Source organism: Dryobates pubescens, chromosome 22 (assembly GCF_014839835.1).
Source record: "Dryobates pubescens isolate bDryPub1 chromosome 22, bDryPub1.pri, whole genome shotgun sequence".
Lineage (NCBI taxonomy): Eukaryota > Metazoa > Chordata > Aves > Piciformes > Picidae > Dryobates > Dryobates pubescens.
This window is the reverse complement of record NC_071633.1, coordinates 18,969,288-18,993,410: the sequence shown is the minus strand read 5'-3', so window position 1 is coordinate 18,993,410 and position 24,123 is coordinate 18,969,288. Positions and strand designations below refer to the sequence as shown.

The window sequence follows — 24,123 nt, the reverse complement described above, 5'->3', positions numbered from 1 at the left end:
TTTCCCTTTTCACAGCCAGTAGACTGTGAGGTGCATCTCTTCCGATGCCCTAACTGGGTGACTGGAACAGCAGCTTGCTCAGTGTTTATGTTTCGTAGCCTTCCTTACATGAATTTAAATCACTAATTAGTCATTCCTGCATCTTAATTGTTTCCTGTGTTGCCTTTGGTTGCTATATGGTTTGATGGATCTCTGTGTTAAGCTGGTGCCTGGCGTTCAGAAGCTGAACAAGAGGCTGCAGGGCTTGCACCTTGCTCCTTTGTGCAAGGACCAGACGTGGGCTGCTCTCCTGTCTGCAAGCTGCGCGCCGCACGCGTCCCCGAGCCTCCGAGCGCTGTGTGACTCCTAAGCATCTCAGAGCAGGAATAATCCATGTGAGTTTTCTCCACTGAAATTCTCTTTCAGATTCTACCTCCCACATTTGCTGGCAATCACTGGAATTTCTTCCTACCTTCTGGTTCTTCCATTTATACTTCATTTCTTGACCTTCGATGTGCCTTGTGAGCCCCAGCTATTTCTCCTCCTTCTTTTCTGCTTTTCTCCTTTGGTGGTCCTGCACCTTCTCGAGATAAAGGAAAGCATGGTCCTAGCCAGGGGCACTTAGGGTGACTCCTTCACGAAATTTCTCACCAAATTCTCAGCCAAGAAAAAGTATGGAAAATTTCCTCTCTTCAGTGGTTCTGTAAAAGCTTCCCCAGCTTCATAAAGTTCTGTTTATCTTAGTTGTGTTTCATTCTGTTCTGCCAACCTTTCACCAGCTGAGGTGAGGAGGCAGTCTCAGGTTTTCCTGACTTCCAAGGCGTGGGGGTTGCAGGCAGTCCTTGGCTCTCTTTCTGTCCCTCCCCATTGCAGCAGAGACATCCTGGGAATGGTGCTCACCTGTATGCTGGCCAGAAAGAGTGGGTCCTGAGAAGCCAAAGCTTCTGGGGCAGCTTGGAGGATTGCTGTGTCATCAGTTCCCAGGGAGACTGTCTGGTGTCCACTGGTGGAGCTGAGGGCTGGAGCTTTCCTTTTCCTTTGTGGATTTCTAGTGCAAACATTGGTAAAAGAAAAAAAGTACTGCCAGGAATTTGGATTTGCTTCCTGACCAAAGCTCCCCAGTGTCACATCTGAAATGCACATCTGATGTGACCCCCTTCGCACACAGGGTCACAGAATCACTGTGTTTGGGAAAGAGCTCTAAGATCAGCAAGTGCAACTATTAGCTAACTCCAGCAGGGCCACTACCGCACCATATCCTTGAGCACCATACCTAGGGGGCTTTTAACTGCATCCAGGGATGATGATTCAGCTGCTTCCTGGGCAGCCTGTCCTGCTCCCTCTTTGCCTTCTGTACTCTTCTCTTCTGATCCATGCCCTTGTGTTGCTTCTGAGGATGGGCTGCTGGTTACTTGACATTCTCATGCCTGAAACTCTGCCCCTGGATTCCTGAGTGCATCATCAGAGCTTAGGTTAGATGTGCAGTAAGGTTAGATGTCCTGTGATAGGACAAGGGGCAATGGAGAAAAACTCCAGCACAGGAGGTTCCACCTCAACATCAGGAGGAACTTCTGCACTGTGAGGGTCACAGATCACTGGAACAGGCTCCCCAGAGAGGTTGTGGAGTCTCCTCCTCTGCAGGCTTTCCAGCCCCATCTGGATGTGTTCCTGTGTGACCTGTGCTGGGTTCTCTGCTCCTGCTCTGGCAGTGGGGCTGGACTCAATGATCTTTGGAGGTCCCTTCCAACCCCTAACATCCTGTGAGCCTGTGCTTTGCAGGTGCTGACAGGCTAGGTCCTAAGTGGTGAGTGCCAAATGATTCTTCCTCTGTGTGGACAGACTGAGTAGTTCTGCATGTGTGTGGTCAGTGCCAACATGAGCATCGCTTCTCTCCTAAACACACTCTGCAGTTGCTCTGAAACATCAGGAGCCTGCCCCTGCAATGCCCTGGCTTGGACAGCAGTGCAGGCACATGCCTTGCTTGTACAATTTCTCTCTTTTCTCTGATCCCACTGTTTCTCAGGGCTGTGCCATTTTCCATTGGCTTCATGTACATCACTTCTTGTCCCAAAGCAAACAGGGTTATGCTGGAGCTTGAACAGGGTAGTCAGATTGTGTTGTGGTGCTCCTGGTGTCCAGGGTGTGACTGCCAAAGAGCATCCAGAGCACCTCTCCTGGGAGTGTCTTGGAAGTCTGAGCCATCCCTCTGCTGACCTTCCCTCCACAGAAGGGATGTCCTGCCCCCACTCCACCCTGCAGACTTGGTCTGACCACCCAGCCACACATTTTCCACTGAGGGAATGACTCCTATGTGACTGTAGCACTGCTGGCAGAGATGGGAACATTTCTGAACTAAGGTGTAGATGAGATTGGCTTTGGATCCTGGGGTTTAAGCTTGCATCTTGTGTGTTCTTTGGATTGATCTTGTGTACCTGCCTTGACTTACTGCCCTATATAAGCAAGAGTCCTTCTGCATATTTAAGTTCCATAAGATCCAAACTCCTCCAAGACTTAATCTGCAGGCAACATCGAGACTCAGGCTCTGTAGGGGAAGGGAATTGTCTTCCTTCACCACTTTCAAGCCTTGTGAAATGCAGGTGGCAACCCCTGGAAGCAGAAGCAGGCAGAGGATTGCTAATACTGCTTTAATTATTAATCCATCTCACAACCTCTTCAGTGAGCAAAGCCAGGCCTCCCTTTCCTTTCTGAATGGGATTAACCACTGAGAACATTACAAATGCTGCAGACACCTACATGTTTGTACAAAGATAACCCCCTGCAGCTACAGCGGATGCTGCTTTTTTTATCCTCTCTTATTTTTACCAGCATGAGTCACTTCTTCTTTTATTTTTTTTTTTTGAGATGAAGGAATGTAGGCTACCAATATAATTTAAAATGCTGTTATTTTAATGAATAAGTCAGCAATGTTTTACTTTCTTTTTAACACCAAATGTCTAAATGGAACTAAGGGTAGTGAGACAATTATCAGCTGAAATTATTGGGTTTTATCTTGTAAGGATCCTGCTGCTTAGCATGCCTGGAGCTGGAGCTTGCTCTCCTCTATTTAGAAGAGAAGATATTTTGGGGGTTGCATTGCGTAGCTACTCTCTGTAGCATGAAAGACAATTGGAAACCAGCAGTGAGAGACTCTCTGCTGGGGTAACCCAAGTGAGCAGCATCTCACCAGTCTGAGAACTTACTTGGTACTCAGATAGCATGGGCTGGGTTGGAAGGGACCTCCAAAGGTCTGCTTTGGAATTGAGATGATGAGAAGAGGAGCAGATGAGGAATTCTTGGAGACTGCTTATACTAGAAAAGAGGGAAAAGTATGTAGAGTGGCAGGAAGATTATCCTCAGAGAGGGGGTGATGGAAGCAGTGAAGGGCAACTGTAGCTGTTGTGAGAAGGGAAGATGAGATCGAAATAGGGAAGTGAAGGACGCTGAGATTTAACAGATGAACGCGAGGAGCTTGAGCTAAAAGAGGGTATCATGGGGCTGTTTCTTTGCTGTTCTCTTGCAATTCCTGCCTTGGGCTCACTTAGTAAATCAGGAGTAGCTGCACAAGCCAGGGGTGGGCAATAGAGGTGGTGAAGCTGCATCTGGGCAGCTCTGAGCTGCCCAGTTCAAGAAGGACCAGGAACTGCTTGAGAGGGTACAGCAAAGGGTTACAAAGATGCTGAGGGGACTGCAACACCTCTTGCAAGAAAGGCTGGGGGGGCTTGGGGCCTAGAGAAGAGAAGATTGAGATGGGAATTCATCACTGCTTGTGAATACTTTAAAGGATGGCTGTCAGGAGGATGGGGCCAGGTCTTTCTTGGTTGACCCCAGTGCCAGGACAAGAGGTGCCAGGTGTTAAAAAGGGTTAGAGGAAATGTTTGTTATAGCCTCATTGTATGTAGGAATTTGTTGTATCACCAAAACCTGTTATAGCCTCATGGTATGTAGGAATTTGCTGTATCACCAAAACCCGTTATAGCCCCATTGTATACAGGAACCTGCTGTGCTGCTAAGTGTCAAACAACGACATTGTGTGTTTGCTAGCCGAACTAAGAAGCTTGTGCAACAAGGATGCTGATACTATGTAACCCTTGACTTTAGCTTTAAACAAAAGACTTGCCTATATATAGTAATGTATAACTAAAGTTGAAGGAAAGGACATAGAGGAAGACTGCTTGCTTCAGCCTCACCGACCCCCTGAAGACAGAAAACGACCCCCTAGCAACAGTTAGAGCATGCGTATCCCGAACCGTGGAAAACACAGATACGGAAGAACCACCACATAAAAGACTGATGAACTCAGGGTGAGGTGCGGCAGTTGGTGGAGCGGAGACTCCTCTGTCGCCCAGCGCTGCATTTGCTTTATTGCTCGCCTATTAAATTCTTTATAAATTTAAATGGGACTCAGTAAATTCTTTATAACAATCTTGGTGCCGTGACTCGGATAAGGAATAGGGAGTGGGACGAGAGCACCGGAGAGGCGCCCCGCTGATATCAGCGGCTCCGTTGTTCGTACTCCTGCCTCATCCTTACTGACGATCCGAAATTTGAGCAATAAAGTAAAAGAACAACCGGTTGACCCCATAAATTTTGTGCACAAAAGTCCGGACGAAGACGCGGGACGCGTAAGTATCTGCTTTTTTCGGGCAGGGTTCCGTACGGTCGGGGTCAGGTTCCCCAGAGTGGATTGTGTGGTGTGTGCATGAGAGGGGGCCGATAGCTCGGACCAACCCAAGCGAGTGCGGACCCTCCAGTAGTGCGGTTCTCACTGCTATCCCAAGCGTGAGCCACGAACAAGGGGAAGTAAGTGTATATAATTGTGTGTGTGAACCCTCTGGAAGATGGGACAGGGAAAAAGTAAGGTGCCTGTTCCCATTAAGCGTCCTTATATACCTAAGGACTCACCTTTATATTTTATGCTAACTATGTGGAAACACTATCCAGGTACAGGAAATAAGTCCAAAGATAAGATGATTAATTATTGTATTAACACATGGGGAGACCAAAAGATTGGGTCAGCCGTCTGGTGGCCCAAATACGGATCTAGTGAAGACTGGGTCCAACAACAATTAAACATTTGGGTAAATGAAAAGACTCCTTTTAGCCAGGAAGAAAATGAATATGCAGCGGTATGGGTCACCCGACCAGGGGGACCAGGGGTGTCCCTCTTCTCCCTTTCTTCTATAGATACACAGAAGAAGAAACCAAAATTCAGGGAGGAGGATAATATACCCACGGGACCCCCACCCTATACCATACCCACACCTCCTACAGCAAAATTTACAGATGTATTCTGGATTGGATACAGAAACGCCGCTGGGTCAGGCGTTATTGAAAACACAATTTGTTGCGAAGTCTTGGGAGGACATTAGAAAAAAATTGGAGAAGATTGATAATTGGCAGGATAGAGGGTTGGATGAATTGCTAAGGGAAGCTCAGAAGGTGTATGTGAGGAGGGATGAAGAAAATCACAAGAAACAAGTTCGGATGATGGTGGCAGCAGTCAGAGAGAATCAAGGGATAGGTAAAAGAGAGAATAGGCCCCCACCTCAACCAGTAGACAGTCGGCAGATGGCTGTGGAAGACAAAAGGGAAGAAAGAACTTGTTTTTACTGTGGAAAGAAGGGACATTTGAAACGAAATTGTAGAAGCAGGATCCAGGATGAAAAAATGTTCAAGGAGGATTAGGGGGGTCAGGGGCTCTATTTATTAGGGACCCAGAAACATCATGAGCCCTTGATAACTTTAAGGATAGGTCCCTTGCAGGAGGAGTTTCAATTTTTAGTGGATTCGGGTGCTGAAAGATCTACTATTCAGCGATTGCCCGTAGGATGTAAATTATCCTCAGACACCACTATGGTGATTGGGGCAAAGGGTGAACCCTTTAGAGTAGGGATTGTGAAGAATGTGGAAGTTGAAACGAGCTCTAAAATAAATTTAGGAGATTTTTTAATAGTACCAGAGGCAGAATTTAATTTGTTAGGTCGAGATTTGATTGTAGAGTTAGGAATTTCTTTAGAAGTAAAGGATAAAACCATTCAGATTAAGCTCTGTCCTCTACGAACTGAGGATGAGGAAAAGATAAACCCTGAGGTTTGGTATACCCCTGAGAGTGTCGGACGTTTGCAAATACCCCCATTTACTGTCAAAATTCAAGACCCAGAAAGACCAATTATTATAAAACAATACCCCATTTCGATCGAGGGTAGAAAAGGCTTAAAACCAGAAATTGAGAGATTAATTAAACAAGGACTCTTGGAACCCTGCATGTCACCCTTTAACACCCCAATACTGCCAGTAAAAAAGGCGGATGGGACTTACAGGTTGGTGCATGATTTAAGGGCAATAAACAAAAGGACTGTGCCTCGTTTTCCTGTGGTAACCAACCCCTATACTTTGTTAAGTAAGTTAGGTCCTGAAAATCTGTGGTATAGTGTGATTGATTTGAAAGATGCATTTTGGGCCTGTCCATTGGATGAATCTTGTAGAGATTATTTTGCCTTTGAATGGGAAGATCCGGACACTGGAAGGAGACAGCAATTAAGGTGGACAGTTTTACCCCAGGGATTTACAGAATCCCCCAATTTATTTGGACCAGCATTAGAACAAATACTTCAGGAATATCAGCCAACCCCTGGGATTACTCTTTTACAATATGTGGATGATTTATTGATTGCTGGGGAAAATGAAGAAGGAGTTAGAGCAGAAAGTATTCGGCTTTTGAATTTTCTGGGATTAAAGGGTCTTAAGGTGTCAAAAAAAAAACTACAGTTTGTAGAAGAAGAAGTTAGATATTTGGGCCATTATATTAGTAAAGGGGAAAAGAAGATAGATCCCGAACGTGTCAAAGGAATACTTGCATTACCAAGGCCTAAGAGTAAGAGACAGATACGCCAGATTTTGGGATTGGTAGGATATTGTAGACAATGGATAGAGAACTATAGTAATAAGGTAAAATTTTTATATCAAAAACTTACCTTGGATGGAGTTATAACATGGACTGGGGAGGACGAAAGGAAGTGGTGTGTTTTACAGGAGGACTTGATTAATGCCCCAGTTCTTAGCCTCCCAGATTTAAAAAGGCAATTTTTCCTTTTTGTCAATATTGAAGAGGGTACTGCGTATGGAGTCCTGACTCAGGAATGGGCAGGGAAAAAGAAACCAGTGGGATATTTTTCAAAAATATTAGACCCCATGAGTCGAGGTTGGCCCACTTGTCTGCAGGCAGTAGTAGGTTGTGCTCAATTGGTCAAAGAAGCACGAAAAGTTACTTTTAGTAGCAACATCAGGGTATTATCCCCACATAATATCCGAAGTGTATTACAACAAAAGGCTGAAAAATGGATTTTGGATTCTAGGTTATTGAAATATGAAAGTACTTTGTTAGAATCCCCTGACTTGTCATTAGAAACTACCAATTTGCAAAATTTAGCTGAATTTTTATATGGCCAACCAGAAGGAGAAAAATTGACACACAATTGCATTACAACAATTGAGGCACAAACTAAGATACGACCTGATTTAGAAGAAGAAGAGTTGGATGAGGGAGAAAAACTTTTTGTGGATGGTTCATCCAGAGTCGTAGATGGAAAAAGAAGGTCGGGATATGCAGTGATTGATGGAAAAACATTAAAAACATTAGAATCGGGACCCTTAAGCCCTACTTGGTCGGCACAAGCCTGTGAGCTTTATGCACTGTTACAAGCTTTAAAACGATTAAAAGGGAAGATAGGAACTATATACACAGACTCCCGGTATAGCTATGGGGTGACTCACACCTTTGGGAAAATATGGGAAGAAAGAGGTCTTATAAACTCGCAGGGAAAGGATTTGATACACCAAGAGCTAATTATTCAAGTTTTAAGGGCCTTACGGGGACCTTATAAATTAGCAGTGGTACATCTTAGGGGCCATCAAAAAGGACTAGACTTCCGAACACGAGGAAATAATGTGGCAGATTCAGAGGCAAAACGAGCAGCAATGGGGGTTATTCATGAATACACTCTGATAGATAAACAAGGGGATCCCTCTAGCAAGGAGCCAGATACTTCCTTAGTATTCACTCCTCGAGAAGAAAAAAAGCTGACCGAATTGGGGGTCCAGAAACAGAGTGACGGGTGGTATTTATTGGATGGCAGAAAGGTGTTACCAAAGTCAGTTGCTCTTCAAATACTGACGACATTGCATAGTCAGACTCATTGGGGAACCCAAGGATTGATAGATCATTTTAGTACGAAATTTATGACAATTGGACTACACGACTTGGCAAAACAAATTATACAAGGATGTTTAACATGTCTTAAAGTTAATAAGGCAGCGGCAAGGAAGTTACCTTTAGGTGGGCGGCCTATGGCCGTTAGGCCTTTTTCAAACATACAAATTGACTTTACAGAGTTTCCAAAAATAGGGAGATATAAATATGTATTGGTTATGGTGGACCACCTCACACATTATGTGGAAGCCTTTCCTACCTCAAGGGCGACTGCCCAAGCGGTAGCAAAAATTTTGTTGGAACAGATTATCCCACGATATGGGGTAACGGAAGTCATAGATTCAGACCAAGGGCCCCACTTTACCTCTAAAGTAATTAAAAATTTGACAGAGGCACTTGGGATTAAGTGGAAGAGTCATACCCCATGGCACCCACAAAGCTCAGGACGGGTTGAACGCAGGAATGGGGAATTAAAGAAGCAATTAGCGAAATTGACTTTGGAAACGAAAATGTCATGGATAAAATGTTTACCATTAGCCCTTTTGAATATTAGGGCCCAACCTAGGGCAGACATAGGAATTTCTCCTTTTGAAATGTTATATGGTATGCCCTATGATGCTGGAGTTCCAGCAGATCATCCCAAGGTGGTAGACACACACCTTGCTAATTATATCAGTGAATTAATGAGGTTTAGGCAGGAATTGTGGGAAAAAGGGCAGATAACTCAGAGACCTCCTTTAAATATTATCTTACATCAGATAAAGCCTGGTGACTGGGTCTTGATACGGACTTGGAAGGAATCCACCCTGCAGCCTCGTTGGGAGGGCCCTTATTTGGTCCTCCCGACTACTAATACATCTGTCAGAACTGCGGAAAAGGGTTGGACCCACGCAAGCAGAATTAAAGGACCTGTAGACTACAAAGAATGGAAAGTCGTCAGCTCCGAGGGAGATCTGAAGCTCAGATTAGCTCGACAAACAAAGAGAACTCTTTAGGAATCTCCCAGGACAATGAAAGTAGCTGTTTGCTGAGGCGAATTCAGCGGTTACAGCGTAAGATTACTCCATTGTTGAACCGCATCGAACTGGTGTTTGGAGTAAAACTTACTGTGAATCATGAAGAGGATCTTGAATTTATTGTCCCGTGGATCCGCAGGAACTTTGTGAACTATCCAAGCAGGGACCCTGCCTGTTTATGTTGTGGATCACACCTCCATTTGGCATGGGTGAAAATTCTTTGTGGGGGTTGTTGGGATGTTTGTTGGGTATATCAACATCATTTTGTTTTAGGCCACAAATGTAGAGCATGTTCATATGAGTTAGATATATTAAATTATCATGATGCATTGCCTAAAGAAACTGGAGAACCGGATTATCAAAAAGCAAAAGAATTAATAGAAAATCGAGAAGATCTTGAGCTCAGGTTGTTGTATTGGAGATTGAATCAAGCTGTAAAACTTGCAATCACGGATCATGAGACAATAATCTTACAATCAGTTTGTGGTCCCCAGGTACCTTTGCCTCACACACTGCAAGTTTTGGATGAAGACTGGGATGTAGTATGTAAGAAGTTTTCAGCTAGCCTTAAAATTTGATGTCTTTTTGTTCCACAGATAACGGGAAGACGGACCTATTTTGAATAAGACTGGGTCTCCTACATGAATTGGGTTTGGTTTGAACAGTTACCTTTTGCTGTTCAGTGTGTCTTAGGATTTATTGTAGCAATTATTGGGTCATTAATTGTGTATTGGATGTAGAAGATTTAAGGTGTGGAAAGGGAATTTGTAATGACTAAAGAACTAAAGGCCTCTTTTGCCAACACAGACCTCAATCTAGGAGCCCCTTGAACACTTCCTGTAATGGGTGACCTGCTGCCGAGAAGAAAAATGCACCTCGTAGCTTGCTGCAACCAAGTTGACGAGCGAGGCAGAGGAAACCTTGTGAGGAATGTTCATAAACACCAGCTGAAGTGGTGGCTCATGATTTTTTATTTTATCGACCAAGCATCAGTGATCTGGACGTTTGAAAACTATAATCCACACTGACCTGTAATCTGGGAATTGATTAATGTGGAAGAATCAAGGGTGGTAGATAAATATGCAGGAGTAGGGAGTGATTGGAATTTTACCGCAAAATTATCATCATTGTGCGTTGGACAAGATTGTCATCGCATAATAACCAAACCCTATTACATATGTCCTGCTTCAAACCCAGGGAAGGGGTATTGCCATGCACCAGGGCATTATTATTGTGCTTATTGGGGATGTGAAACAATAGCATCAAGTTGGAAAGCAGGGGGCGATCCTTTTATAACTGTAACATGGGGGCCTCCTGGATGTAAGGTTCCTAAATATGATTCTGTTGGGGGTCAGCATCCCAGTTCTATGGGAAACAACCAATGTTGGAGGATAGAAATCACAGTAAAAGACCCTGGAGACCCTTCTTGGGAAATTGGACGTACCTGGGGAATAAGGTATTGGGAACCAGGTACCGATAGAGGCAGCATCTTTCAAATACGGCGCAAATATATGCCATATGACCCTCCCATGGCAATTGGCCCTAATAAAGTATTAACATCCTCAAACATGAAACAAGAAGCACCATTAACTACCACTCCTAGCCCAATTCTGTCCGATCTAGCTATAGACGCCACGGGCACAGCCCGTATGGATATACGGACCCAGGATCCCCCTGAAATACAAGAAAATGATCCACTTGAACTGAATGATCCACTATTAGGAATTATGTATGCGGCCTATGTTGCTTTAAACAAAACACATCCAAATTTGACTACCGAATGTTGGCTATGTTATAATATGAGACCACCTTATTATGAAGCTATTGGGCAATTAGGGAAAGTACAATGGACGAATGGAACTAATCCACCTGAGTGTCCATGGGACCAAAATAATACCCAAGGACTCACTATGCAATATGTTTCTGGCTCTGGGAAATGCATTGGTACTGTCCCAAGGCAAAAAAAAGCAGAATGAAAACATTCAATGGGTAATACCGGCACAAGGTGCCAAGTGGTTATGTTCAAATATCGGTATAACACCATGTCTGTCTCTAAAGGGTTTTAATGTGTCAGAATTTTGCATACAGGTGACAATAATTCCTCGGTTAATATATCATCCAATGGAAGAGGTGATACACCACTATGAACATGACTGGACTCGGTCAAAACGAGAACCAGTAACGGCAATAACAATAGCAGCATTATTGGCTGTTGGAGGGGTGGGTGCTGGAACAGGAATAGCTTCATTAATTAAAAATCAAGAAATGCAAACCCTACAAAAAGCAGTAGATGAAGATCTAAGCAGAATTGAACAGTCAAATTGACAACTTAGCCACTTCTGTTAAATCTCTGTCTGAAGTAGCTTTACAAAATAGAAGAGGTTTAGACTTAGTGCTACTGAAAGAAGGAGGGTTATGTGTAGCATTACAAGAAGAGTGTTGTTCCTTCATTGACCATACAGGAATGGTTAAAAATTCAATGGCTGAACTCAGGAAGAGATTGGAACAACGCAAAAAGGAAAGAGAGTATGGGGGAACTTGGTATGAGAAATGGTTTAATATGTCACCCTGGTTAACCACACTATTGTCTACAATGGCAGGACCACTCATTTTAATATTTCTAGGATTGATGCTGGGGCCATGTATAATCCAACGGCTTATACAACTTGTTGAAAAAAGGTTTGAAACCACAAAACTATTAATTCTAACTATGCCACGAAATGGAGGACACGGAATTGAACTGAAGGATCATGAACTGTATCAGGAAAAGGACTTATAGTTAAAGAAAAGAACAAACATTTAAGGGTAACAACAAAAAGGGGGGAAATTGTTAAAAAGGGTTAGAGGAAATGTTTGTTATAGCCTCATTGTATGTAGGAATTTGTTGTATCACCAAAACCTGTTATAGCCTCATGGTATGTAGGAATTTGCTGTATCACCAAAACCCGTTATAGCCCCATTGTATACAGGAACCTGCTGTGCTGCTAAGTGTCAAACAACGACATTGTGTGTTTGCTAGCCGAACTAAGAAGCTTGTGCAACAAGGATGCTGATACTATGTAACCCTTGACTTTAGCTTTAAACAAAAGACTTGCCTATATATAGTAATGTATAACTAAAGTTGAAGGAAAGGACATAGAGGAAGACTGCTTGCTTCAGCCTCACCGACCCCCTGAAGACAGAAAACGACCCCCTAGCAACAGTTAGAGCATGCGTATCCCGAACCGTGGAAAACACAGATACGGAAGAACCACCACATAAAAGACTGATGAACTCAGGGTGAGGTGCGGCAGTTGGTGGAGCGGAGACTCCTCTGTCGCCCAGCGCTGCATTTGCTTTATTGCTCGCCTATTAAATTCTTTATAAATTTAAATGGGACTCAGTAAATTCTTTATAACACCAGGCATGATCTTGAACGTAGGAAGTTCCACCTAAATACAAGGAGGAATCTCTTTACTTTGAGGGTGGTAGAGCACTGGAGCAGGCTGCCCAGAGAGCTGGTGGTCTCCAACTCTGGAGTCATTCAAAACCTACCTGGACAGTATCCTTTGCAACCTGCTGTAGGTGAACCTGCTCCAGCAAAAGTGTTGGGCTGGATGACCTGCGCAAGTCCCTTCCCACCCCACCATTCTGTCCCTCCTAGTAGATGCCCTTCTTCATCCTTACGCACCTCACCTCATCATTTAGATCTGCAGTGGTGCATTTAGATCTGCAAAAGTGATGTAGAACTTTGCCAGAGCAGAGAGGATGCACCTCAGAGCTGCTGTGCTGGGGGAACAGCGCTGATAGGTAAGAAGCCTGAAGAACTGGATCCAACTGACTGGCACCTACAGTAGCACAAATAAATGTCTCCAGTGCCTCCCAGCCTCCCAGTGCTTCTAGCTGCCTGGATAAACATGTACTGGTATAAGGCCTGTACCTCTGGAACTGCATCTGACCACTCTGGCTGGTAACATATTTCATAACTTCTCCAAGAGTCCAGGCTTCTTTTGTGTGTGTGTCTTCCCTTGCCCCCTCCCCTCGCCCCCTCCCCCCTTGAGAGCAGTCTCCACTTTTCAGTTATGAAAATGGTGTTGTTCTAAATAAAACTGACACGATCCACCAACACTTTGGGAAGCACAGATGCTTTGTCCCACTATTTACTAAAGAGGTTCACACTTAGATTAAAGCAGTGAAATCAAATCACTGAATAAAGCCTGGAACAAGACGATGAGTTAAGAAATTCACTGAGAGCTTTGTGGTAGGAGGAAAGTTACGCGAAAGCAAAGTGAGATTGTTTCCTGTGCAGCCCCAGAGCACAGAGGCAGCCTGCAAGCAGCTATTGCTGCTTTTGTTTTCCCAAGCACCTCGTGTGGTTCCGTTTGTCTTTGCTCTCCTCTGCAACATCAGGCTGCAACCCACGAATTTGGGTGCTACATCCCAAGCCCATCAGCGTCAGGCTTTGAAAGAAGGCTCAGATGTCTTTGTCTGCAGGAGCCACCAGCCATGAAACTCTCCTCTCTCTGAAGGGCGCTGCTTATGGAGTTACTTTTCTATTGTATTTATTAATTTTCAGCATAAACTTCTTGTGCAGCCCCCCCTGATGTTAAGTGGCATTCCCCCCAGCCCAGTGCATCTCCACAATGCAAAGAAGGGAAGGAAGCATTTGTGTGGTTCAGAGCTTCTGAATGGTGCTGCGTCAGGACTGGGTTTCCTGGTGCATTATTGGTGGAGAAAGTGGCACCATCCTTTCAGCAGCTTGTTTCAAGTGCATTAGAATTTGTAGTGGGCTATAATTGCATCAGATTTGTATTTTCTGGCTTATTGTTGGAGGTGAAAGAATGCAGCTTTGGGAGTTCACACTTGAATGCTTAGAGTTCGAGCTGATAGTCTGAGCTAAACAGATCTTCCTTTCCAGACATCATACAAGTTGTTAATCTCTTGCTTCAATGGCACTTCTGAGTAGCTGTTTGCTAATAGCCCATTGGAGTATAAAGATGAATGATTCTCAATGAGTTCTCCTTGCTGATGAATCACAGAATTGTTAAGGTTGGGAAAGAGCTCCAAGATCATCAAGTCCAGCATCAACCCAGCACTGCTATGGCCACTAAACCATGCCCCAGAGGGAACACAGATCTTGCCATCAGCCCAGTCCCTGTTTAATGGAACAGGTAGTTTTGTGGCTTATCTTCCGCAAGTCAAGCACTGCCATTTCTGGACAGCCTCACAGTAACTATCTGCCCTGTAAAAGGTTTTCTTTTTCCTTCACAGCCATCAGAAAATGATTTGTTGGCTGGGTGCACAAATGTATAGAAGAGAGACAAAATCTTTATTGGAGTTGTTTGTGTTGTTCTGAAGCAGACAGGGTGTTGCTTTTAACCCAGACATGCCTAATAGAAATGTGGGGCTGTGGATTCTCCAGGAGTATAAAGCTTTGAGAAGCCCTTGTTAGAGGTGGCCTCGGGTTCCTTGCCTCTGGCTGAGGAAGAACACTGCAGAATCAGAGAGGCCGTTTGGATGAGTTGCTTTTTGATGTAGCAGAATACCTGTTGGAATGAAAGTGAGCTGCATGGGTTTCATTCAAATGAGCTGCTTTTTCTGTGTTGCTGATGGATTTCAATCATGCTTTACATTTCTCCTTCAGCTGTTGTAGCTTTCTCTCACTGCATTTGCTTTTCTCTCTCTCCAAGCTGCTGCTGGCAAGAATTCTCCCTCGTTATTGGCCATTGTTTCCTCCCCACTTCCAGCCTTCTACACAAAATCAAAGGGTTTCATTTCCCCACCTTTTAACCTTCCATTGTTCCACTTCTACCTGCACCCCTGACCCAGATTCGTTAGGCATCTGAAGGCTACAAAGCAGCCTCTCATCCTCAGGGATGGAGGTTTGTTTCTGTTGTCAGGTAAATTCTGATCTGTGCTTCTGTGTTGCTGCAGCCAGGGCCTCAGAAGTGTGTGCATGTTGCCACCCTGAGCCTGGTACATCCTTGGTTTTGCAAAGGGACCTCCGTGCCAGTCAGGCTTTTTTTGGAGCACCATTTCTAAACCTAGTGACTCCCAACCTGCCAAAGAGGTTCCAGATGTTTGTTCTGAGTTTTAAGCAACGCTGAGCAATTAAGTGGGATCTAAATAAAAGATTCTCTGTTTCTTCTTGCTGTTGTGTAAGTGTCTGAAGGCAAAACCCTTCCGCAGCAGCAGGCAGCTCTCAGAACATTCTTTGCCTCACTGCTGTGTTGAGAATTGGGTGAGTATGGCAAGGAGGAAGGGCTGGGGTTTGTTTCCCATGGTCTTAAGCTTATTTTGTGTGGCAGCTCCCTGTTCATCTTTCTGTTCATTGCAATGTACCCACAGGCACCTCACATTCTTAATCACTGAAATAATTCCAATAACAGGAGCTGGGTGAAGTGCTTCCAGCAGAGCCGGGGAGCCCAGCAGCGGCCAGTTCACTCCACCACATGCAGAACTGCTTCTCATTACACAGTTCTAACTTCCTGTCTCTTGTTGTTTTGAAAGCAGGCTCTGAGAAGGCTCCTTGTGGGAGCAGAGTGAGACTGGCCCTTGTCACAGAGAGCAAGGCTCGGGGTTGGCAGGGTAACAGATGCCAGGTGACGGAAGGGCTGTCTGGCACACGGCTGTGGAACTTGCACTGCTATTTTGTGGGTTTCTTTCTAATTGATACCTCCTGCCATCTGTGCCTGAGCCATCCCTCTGCTGTCCTTCCCTCCACACAGCCTCCTGCCGCCGCTCCACCCTGCAGACAGTGGGCTGACCACCCAGCGGCTGCTAACAGGAGCTGATGGGTAGTAGCTGGGTGGTAAGAAGGTGCTAACGGTGGCGAGAGAGACATCAGGTCAGGCTGGGCTGTTGGAGCATCAGCTGCCTGTGCTCAGGTGCTTCTCTCATTGCTGCTTTGACTGCAGGTTCCTGAGCAAACTCCCCAGACTTCTGTTTTCAGATTAATAACAATTAAACCCCCACCACCAAACCCCTTTTGCTTTATGGTAGGTTTAGTTCTTCCTCTCAGGTGGATTCCTGTCAGCACTGCCTGTGTTCCTGAGCACCTTGGGGCGTTCTGGAAGCAGTAAGTGATCTGCAAGCACTGCACCAACCTAGATTTTTTTTAATTTAATTTTTTTTTTCCTTCTCAAGCATCTTTTTGTACTTTCCAGTCTATATTTGAATCTGTCTTTTCTTGTCTAACTCCATTTGGTGCCTTAGCATACAGGAAGCCTATTTCATAGTGGAGAGCAATGCATTTGCAACATGCTAAGAGCTGTATTTTTAACAGAACCCTGGCTGGGTGTACAAGCTGAAGGGATTTTTCTGGCAAGAACTCCAGGGTGAACAGAGAATAAAGCATGGCAACCATAGCTGTGGGCAACCATTATCTGAGGAGCCCCTGCTCTTAGGGGTGTCTGGGTGGGACAGTTAAGTAAGGCTGTAGATTTGATCAGATGATTTTGTGCTTTTTCTAAAGGCATTTAAGCACCTAAATATAGATCCTCAAGAGTAGTCTGGAGAAGGGGAGGCTGAGGGGAGACCACCTGGCTTTCTACAACTCCCTCAGAGGAGCGTGGGGCAAGGTGGGCCTTGGTTTCTTCTCCCAAGGAACAAGTAATGAGACAAGAGGAAATGGCCTCAAGCTGCGCCAGGGAATGTTTAGGTTGGACAGCAGGAGAAATTTCTTCCCCCAAAGGGTTGTCAAGCCCTGCCCATGGAAGTGATGGAGTCTCCATCCCTGGAAGGGTTTCAGAGCTGTGGAGGTGTGGTGCTGAGGGGCAGTAACAACACCTACAAAATTCAGTTGCGAAAAAAAAAAGCTAATCCAAATGAAGCTAAGAGCCTGTGGTTTGATTTCAGTGCAAGGTGGCCTCTTCTTCCCAGAGACATCCCCCTGCAGAGCTCCCACACATTTTCCTGAGGAGCTACAGAAGAAACAGGGCAAGCAGGGCTTCCCCCACCTCTGTTGGTAGGACTCTTTATGAGTTTTGGATTATGGATTCTAATGGCTTCAGGGTTACATTTTTGTTGTGTGCTAACACGGTCAAGTTGTTAGGTTTTTGTCCTCAGTTAATGATACCACTGCAGAAAATCTTCCAGGAAAGGATGGAAGCTGCTGGAATATTTTCCTTTTTTAACTTCCTAACCCCACAGGTTTTAGGACTTTGGATAAAATAAATTCAAATAAGGTATTGAAGAAAATGAACTGCCACCCTGCAGCTGCAGGCAGTGCCCTGACTTCCCTGGCTGCCAGATCTTCCTGCTGTGCTCGTTGCAGTAGGCTCTGCCATGGAGGAATGATGCTTCCTGCATTGGGGAAGAGACAGGCAGGCAAATGAAATAAAATGATTGCTCCTCAGGTGAGGTATCTGCTGGTGTAGAGCAGGAGGAGTTCCCATGATTGCCATGAAACTCAATAATCTCAAGTGACTTTAATGTATTTTTATGTTTTTATAGCAGTGATTAGACATCCCCAGGTGAGGACATGCTGCAGAATCTAATAAAAATAGCCCCTGGGACTGCTTTGGATTGACTACAGTTGCCTGCTTGGCTTTATTTTACTGCATATGAACAGACATGAGTGAGCACAGTTGAGGTAACTTCGAGGTCTTTTCCAGCCTTAGTGATGCAGGGATTCTGAGGCAGGGAATGCTTACCCTGCACCTCACTTCTGCCTCTGGGGCTGTGGTTCCTACAGAGCTGAGCAGAGGGAGCCTGGGATTTTCTCCTGCTCCTGGGGGCACGACAGGTCGTGCTCCTCTGGAAGGATACGGGGATCAGCCTGTGCTCTGCATCATCAGGAGCTGTGTTGTCCTATGCTGTGTAAGATTAAGATGCTCACTCTGGGAACCCCTCAAGCGTTTCAGCAGTGCCTGGGGCTAAGGAGCCCCTGAGCCCTTATGTTACCGTGTGAGGATCACTTTGCTTTGCTAAATGCAAGCACTTAGCACTTGCCTGGCTTTTAGGAAGGATTCTCTCAAGCCCATCGGTAAGCAAAAGTTCAGATTTTGGTCTCTTTCCCGAGCATTTCAGGAACTACCACCGAAAAACTCGCTGCTATCAGTCCCTGCTGGGCCATCAAAGCAGAGACACAACCTGAAGGGTTTCCCTGCAGAATCCAGGAGCCTTTGCATGCTATGGGCTGAGTTCAGTTAGCAAGCACTATGGAAATCTAAAATAGTCCTGTTCGTTAGCATCCCTTTGTCATTTGTAGCTTCAGATAGAAGCAGAGGATTGAAGGAAGATAGTAGAAAAAGTAACAGAGAGAGTAGTGCCCTGAAGGAGGCCAGGCTGGACAGGGCCTTGAACAACCTGGGCTAGGGGGAGGTGCCCCTGTCCATGGCACAGGGGCTTGGAGCTGGATTATCTCCAAGACCCCTTCCAACCCAACCTATTCTGTGACTCTCTGAGTAAACATTTGGTACTCCAGGTGGGTGGCTTGGGGGTTGCAGTGAAGCTGTTCTTGTTCTGGAAGCAACGTTGATTCCTGGGGGGGGAGGGAATGACTGCAGGTATTTGTTAGTTACCTGGTATCAGTTTATTCTTTAGAGAGCTTTGCATCTTCTCAAAGCTAGGAAGACATTTCTCCTTGTCAAAACAGAGCTGGTGAGTGATGGCCACCTGTGTCCAGCGTTTACCCTCTAGGAGGATTTCCACCTGCTCAGAAGAGTTGCTTTTAAAAAGAAGTTGAGCCCAAGTGTGAGAGGATTAGGAGAAGTTACAGAAGTATTGCTTTATAAATGAGTGACTGTGTCAACACTGGAGTGCTCAATGAAGTTTAAACTCTTCAATTTATTTATGCCTGCTGCTTCTTTCCGGCCCCATGTTAAATATGGGCTCATTATGCATACAGAGCTTAAACTCATTTAAGTAATTTATTTTCTGCCTCTCTTGAAGCAGTTTTCTCAGCAAGGAAAAGACCTAATTTTCAAAATAGATGCACCAGCAATCAGCAGGGATGGCTGAATTGCAAGGAATATTTATTAACTGCCGTGTAGCTTATACTCTTTGAAGGCAGTTTTCTAGTGGAGGTTACTCTTTTATTTGAAATGGTGAATTTCTTCCTCTTTTGGAGCCTTTCTATCTTGCATTCCACTAGTTCTGCTTAAAATTGTGGTGGTTGTTAGCACCTCCCCACTGCTTCCTCTGCCTGTCTCAGTTATTTGCTCTTCCTCTGGAAGCAGGATTGCACTGCCTGGCACAGCTAGCTGTAGAATTTTTATTCACAATCAGTACTTTGAAACCTACAGCTCTTATCTTCTGCCATCTGCACCGAGTTTAACAAAAAGCTTGGTCCAGGCTTTTACCTTGTGCACAAAGAAATCCTGGTTTGTTCCAGCAGAGTGGGAGGGGAGCAGAACATAATTGTGCCTGTCTCTCATCTCTTTCAGGCTGGAATATAGGGCAGGTTAAGGTATTCTGTTTAGTGGCAGCTTTGTGTCTCTTTTTAATGTGGTTAGTGCATAAAGCATGGTGTGATTTGCACTTTCCCTCATATTGGGTCTTTGGAGTATTGGGGGAAGCATACAATTAAATAGCCAAAAAACCCAAAAACCACCCCAAAACCCAGGCAAACCAACCCAGAACTCAACAAATGAAGAGAAAAAGAGAAAAATTAACAAATAGCAAAAAGTAAAGAAAAAGCAATGGCAAAAAAGCAAAGAAATGGCAAAAAAAAGAACAAGAGGTGCCAAAAAAAGGCAAAGAAATTACAAAAGGCAAAGAAAAAGAGGTGGCAAAAAAGCAAAGAAATGGAAAAAAAAAAACAACACCAAAAAGAGGTGGCAAAAAAGGCAAAGAAATGGAAAAAAAAAAAAAGGTGGCAAAAAAGCAAAGAAATGGCAAAAAAAAAAAAGAAAAAGAGGTGGCAAAAAGCAAAGAAATTGTTAAAAAGCATGAAAAAGAGATGGGGCTTGGCGGGGGGGAGGGGGATGGCAAAGAAATGGCAAAAATCAAAGAGCAGAGGAAGAAATGGCAAAAGGCAAAGCATTAGGGAAAGGCAAATCGGGTATCAGAGAGCAGATCAATCCCACGAAGCCTCTGCACCCCGCGAGTTTGAGAGCTCCGTGCACTTCCACCGCAGCTCCCAGCACTGCCAGGGTTTGCCTCGCCCCACTCGCAGCCCGTGGAGTGCGGCTCTGAAGCACCTCTTCCCATCTCGTTCCTCCCTGCCCTGTGCCAGGGGAGTCTTTTGGGCGCTCGGAGCCCGGGCAGCTTCGCCCGGCAGCTCCGCCGGCTCCCGGGCAGCGCCGCTCCCGCGGGAGCATCATCGCCTGCGCGGTCCGGTGCTGCTGTTCCCATGACGAATGCTGTGCACGGTGGCGAGATGGGGCTTGCCTTTTTCTTCTTCTTCGTCTTCTTTTTTTTTTCCTCCTGAGCCGCTCCAGTCTGTGCACAGTTGGCTCCCAGCTGACAGACAGAATGTGGGGTGGGCTTTGTCACCAGAACGCTGGGTACCGCATGCCCAGCGATGCTCGCGATTCCACAGTGCCCAGAAACCTGCTGCTCATGTCAGGGTGCAGGCAGCCTGAACACACAGAAATTGGCTAGTTTGGTTTGATTGGATTTTTTTTTCCTTTTTATTATTTTGGGGTTTTTTTCCTTTTGCCTCTCTCTTCCCAGCAAAGGTTATATAATGAGGGGATTGCTGCTAAAGTAAAAAGGGAAAATGAAGTCTTTGCTAAATGCCTTCACAAAGAAAGAAGGTAAGCAATGAAAGCAGAACACTTTGATGTTTCAGACTGCTGTTTGCTCGTGTACATTGACTAGGACTGGCTTGGGGACTCTAGAATTAATTCCTGCCTCTTTTCTTAATGATGATTATTTTTTCATTATCTTGTGTTAAGGCTGGCTGTGACTTCATTCATCTTAGTGGGTTGGGGGTTTTCTTTTTCCTTTGAAGAGTCAAGTAGTTATAACAGAATGTTTTGCTTTCTGCAGAAAAGCCTTGGGAGCATTTCCTAGGTGAATGCTGTCAGTGAATGGTGCTGAGCTGCCCCTTCAGCTGTCTGAAATGCCAGGAGTAGAACTCTGCGAGCTGGAGGGAAGGGGTTCAGTTTCAGCTGCGTGCTTCGAGGGAGAGGAATTTTAAACTTTATTAGGGACATTAAATCAGCTCAGGCATTTTCATGTCGTTTTTATAGCACTTGCTTTTCCCCAAACAAGTTTTGCTACAGTTTTCCTGACAGTTCTGAAGAGGAGGAAATGGGAAGGGGAAGCAATATCCAGCAGGGCTTAAAGCATGGACCTATCATTTCACCATTTGCTGTTGTAGGTTTGGTGTTGTGGGTTTTTGGGGGGGGGAGGTGGCTGTTTTGTGTGGGGGTTTTTTAATTTTATTGTGAAAATAATATAAATAATGGGTCTAGGAAGCAGCTAAAAAAATATCCACCCACTTACAGTTTGCAGATTGCTGGGGGAAAGAAACAGTTGGGTGGAATATTAATCACTTTAGGCTGGGAAATGCTTACTTTTAACTCTTTCTATAAAAGGATTGTGTTAGACACATGCTAATTAGTGGAATTAGTTGTCCCCTGTCCTGTTTATTTTCTGTAGTGAGGACTAATTTTGCTTGTAGCTCTCTCCTGAAGAGGAGAACGTGAATAGCAAAGCAAAGGCAAACTCCTGAATGGCCATGTAAAACCCTTCTGGGGTGTGTAAGGGAGGAAGGATCCGTTTGACCTGGTGCCTGAGTGTGAGTGCATACAGAACATCCCTGGTTTGCAGCAGGAGTGGATGTGCCAGGGCTGTGTTTGCTGAAATCCAGCATCCTGACCACGCTCAGCAGTTCTCCCTCTGTCCTGTCACCGTGCCCCTTGTGCTCCCTCCCCTTCCCTCCAGGAGACATCCCACCAACCTCTCCGGAGTCACAGTAAACAGCCCCAAAATGTTGGCAGTGTTTAGCTTATCAGCCTGGCTGGCAGGCTTGGAAGGCTGGTGGGGTTGTGAGCAGTTTAACTTCATGAAAGATAAAAACCCGAGGGTCAGAGCCAATTTTTACCAAGTGTGGTGACCTGAGGGAAGGGTGTTAGACCTTCAGGGAGCAAACCTGAATGTGCTAAGGCATGCCCTATATTGCTGTGCTGCTGTACTGAAATGGTTCCAGTAGCTTCTCTGCTTTATTGGATCTGGGGAAGATCCCTGTCTCCAGTGAGATGATTTCTGGAGCCGTGTTCTGGGTGTCAGGAACCCGGCAGTGGCAGGATCTGTGTCCCAAACGGCTGTCTGGGGGTCTGTGGCTGTCAGTGCTGCCAGAAGTGCCCTGAGTTCTCTTCAAATTAGTACTAACCAGGGCACTCACTGTGACATTGGAAGCACCAAGGTGCTTTTGCTGACATCCTCTGCTGCTTTGAGACATTAAAAAACCGTGAAAAGCTTGGAATGTGCTGAGAACGAGACAGTTTCTAGCAGAAACGTCGGGCTCTTGCGCTTTGGCCCCTTGCACAGGTTTTAAAGAGCCCTTCCCTTAATTCAGCCTAGTTTCAGATGAAACGTTCTGGAGGTGAATGAAGCCCCCTTTGTCTGCACACTCTTCTCAGCTGCCTGTTCTGATGCTGTTGAGCCTAGGAAGCAGGGAAAGTTTCAGCTCGTTACAATGACAAAGGCTGTTGTTTAAAAATAACCAGCATCACCAACTCTGGTGAGAATTCTGTCAACCTGCAGTTCCACCTTCACTTCCCATTAGAGACAGGCTTCCAGTTTTGCTCTGAAACCTCAAGCTGTGCTCTGTTTTCTCCCTGTAAGGCTCTATTTCAAGGCAGGGCAGATTGATTTCTGTGGATATTGATCTTTCTGTGAATTTATTTCCTTGCACATTATTGCCAGACTTTCTTGTCCTGGGGCTTGTGTGGTTTTTGAAGGGTACTGAATGCACAGGCAGCTCTGCACTTCATGAACGGCACTCACTGGCACTTCAGGCGTGTGGGATGGTATTTTGTGGAGCTTCTTTCCCAGCTGAAAGGGAATTTATCTATTTTATTTATTTATTTAGAGAATTGCAACAGCTCAGTAAACTCCTGGGGGTAATGCTGGGCTGCCTTTTGTTAGTCGGACTGCTGTGACTTTTCAGGTGTACATATGAGCACCCGGGCTCAGACCCTGTGATGAATGAGTGGCTCCACGAATGGGGAGGAGGCAAGCAGGGGTTTTGTTCGGGGTCAGATCCTTTATGACCTTAAGGGAAGGAAATGCTATTGCCTCTAGTGATAGCTGGGGGCCTTTTAGTAGGAAATTTGCCTTTCCAGTTGAACTTGGAACTCTCTGACCCTCTAGAGGGAGAAAAGGAGATCTGGAAAACCAAGCGTCTGCTTGTGGCAGTGTCGGTGTGGCTGCAGGAGCACTGGTGAGGGGATGGGTGCCCTGCCTTGTCTTACACTTCTGTTGCCCTTGCTTTCTGTTTTCTGTTGTGGCTGTTTCACTGAGCAGCATGCTGCAGCCTGGGGATGCAATCCTGCTGCAGCCTGGGGATGCAATCCTGCCTGCCCTGGGACCCAGCACGTGGCCGAGCCGCTCTGTTCCCCGCGGGTGATATGTTCTATATACCATAGTAATAGAGGCAGTAGAAGTGCCTAGATTAGAAAGAGAGGAATGCCTGGGGATTATAGCAGTGTAATAGAGTTCTGCCAGGAGAAGCAGCTATGTCCTCAATTTTTAACCTGGAAGATGGGGATAAGGTGACTGTTAACACTCCAGACTTCAGGTTCAGCCTGAACTTGCAATGGAACAAAATCCTCCCAATTTGGGTGCACATAGGAGGGGGAGGTTAGAAGATAAAACATCAAAAATCATAGAATCCCAGGCTGCTTTGGCTTGGAAGAGATCTTTAAAGGTCAGCTAGTTCAACACCCCCTGCATCAGCAGGGACATCTTCAACCAGATCAGGTTGCTTAGTTTCATCCAACCTGACCTGGAATGTTTCCAGGGATGGGGCATCTCCCAACTCAC

General features: G+C 45.3%; 1 protein-coding gene across 6 annotated transcripts in view; it reads left to right on the top strand.

Moving 5' to 3' along the window:
• The window catches only part of SHANK2 (SH3 and multiple ankyrin repeat domains 2), a 285,486-nt gene that overhangs the window by 85,301 nt on the left and 176,062 nt on the right, over positions 1-24,123 (top strand). Inside the window, exon 1 of one of the 6 annotated variants that reach the window (XM_054171741.1) lies at positions 20,439-20,885. The exons of 4 other annotated variants lie outside the window; for them this stretch is intronic. In XM_054171741.1, coding sequence (XP_054027716.1) covers positions 20,849-20,885 — 37 coding nt within the window. In that variant the 5' untranslated portion in view covers positions 20,439-20,848. Of the gene's footprint in view, positions 1-20,438; positions 20,886-24,123 lie in introns of those variants that run through there. One more of the 6 variants, XM_054171742.1, reaches the window with a different exon arrangement.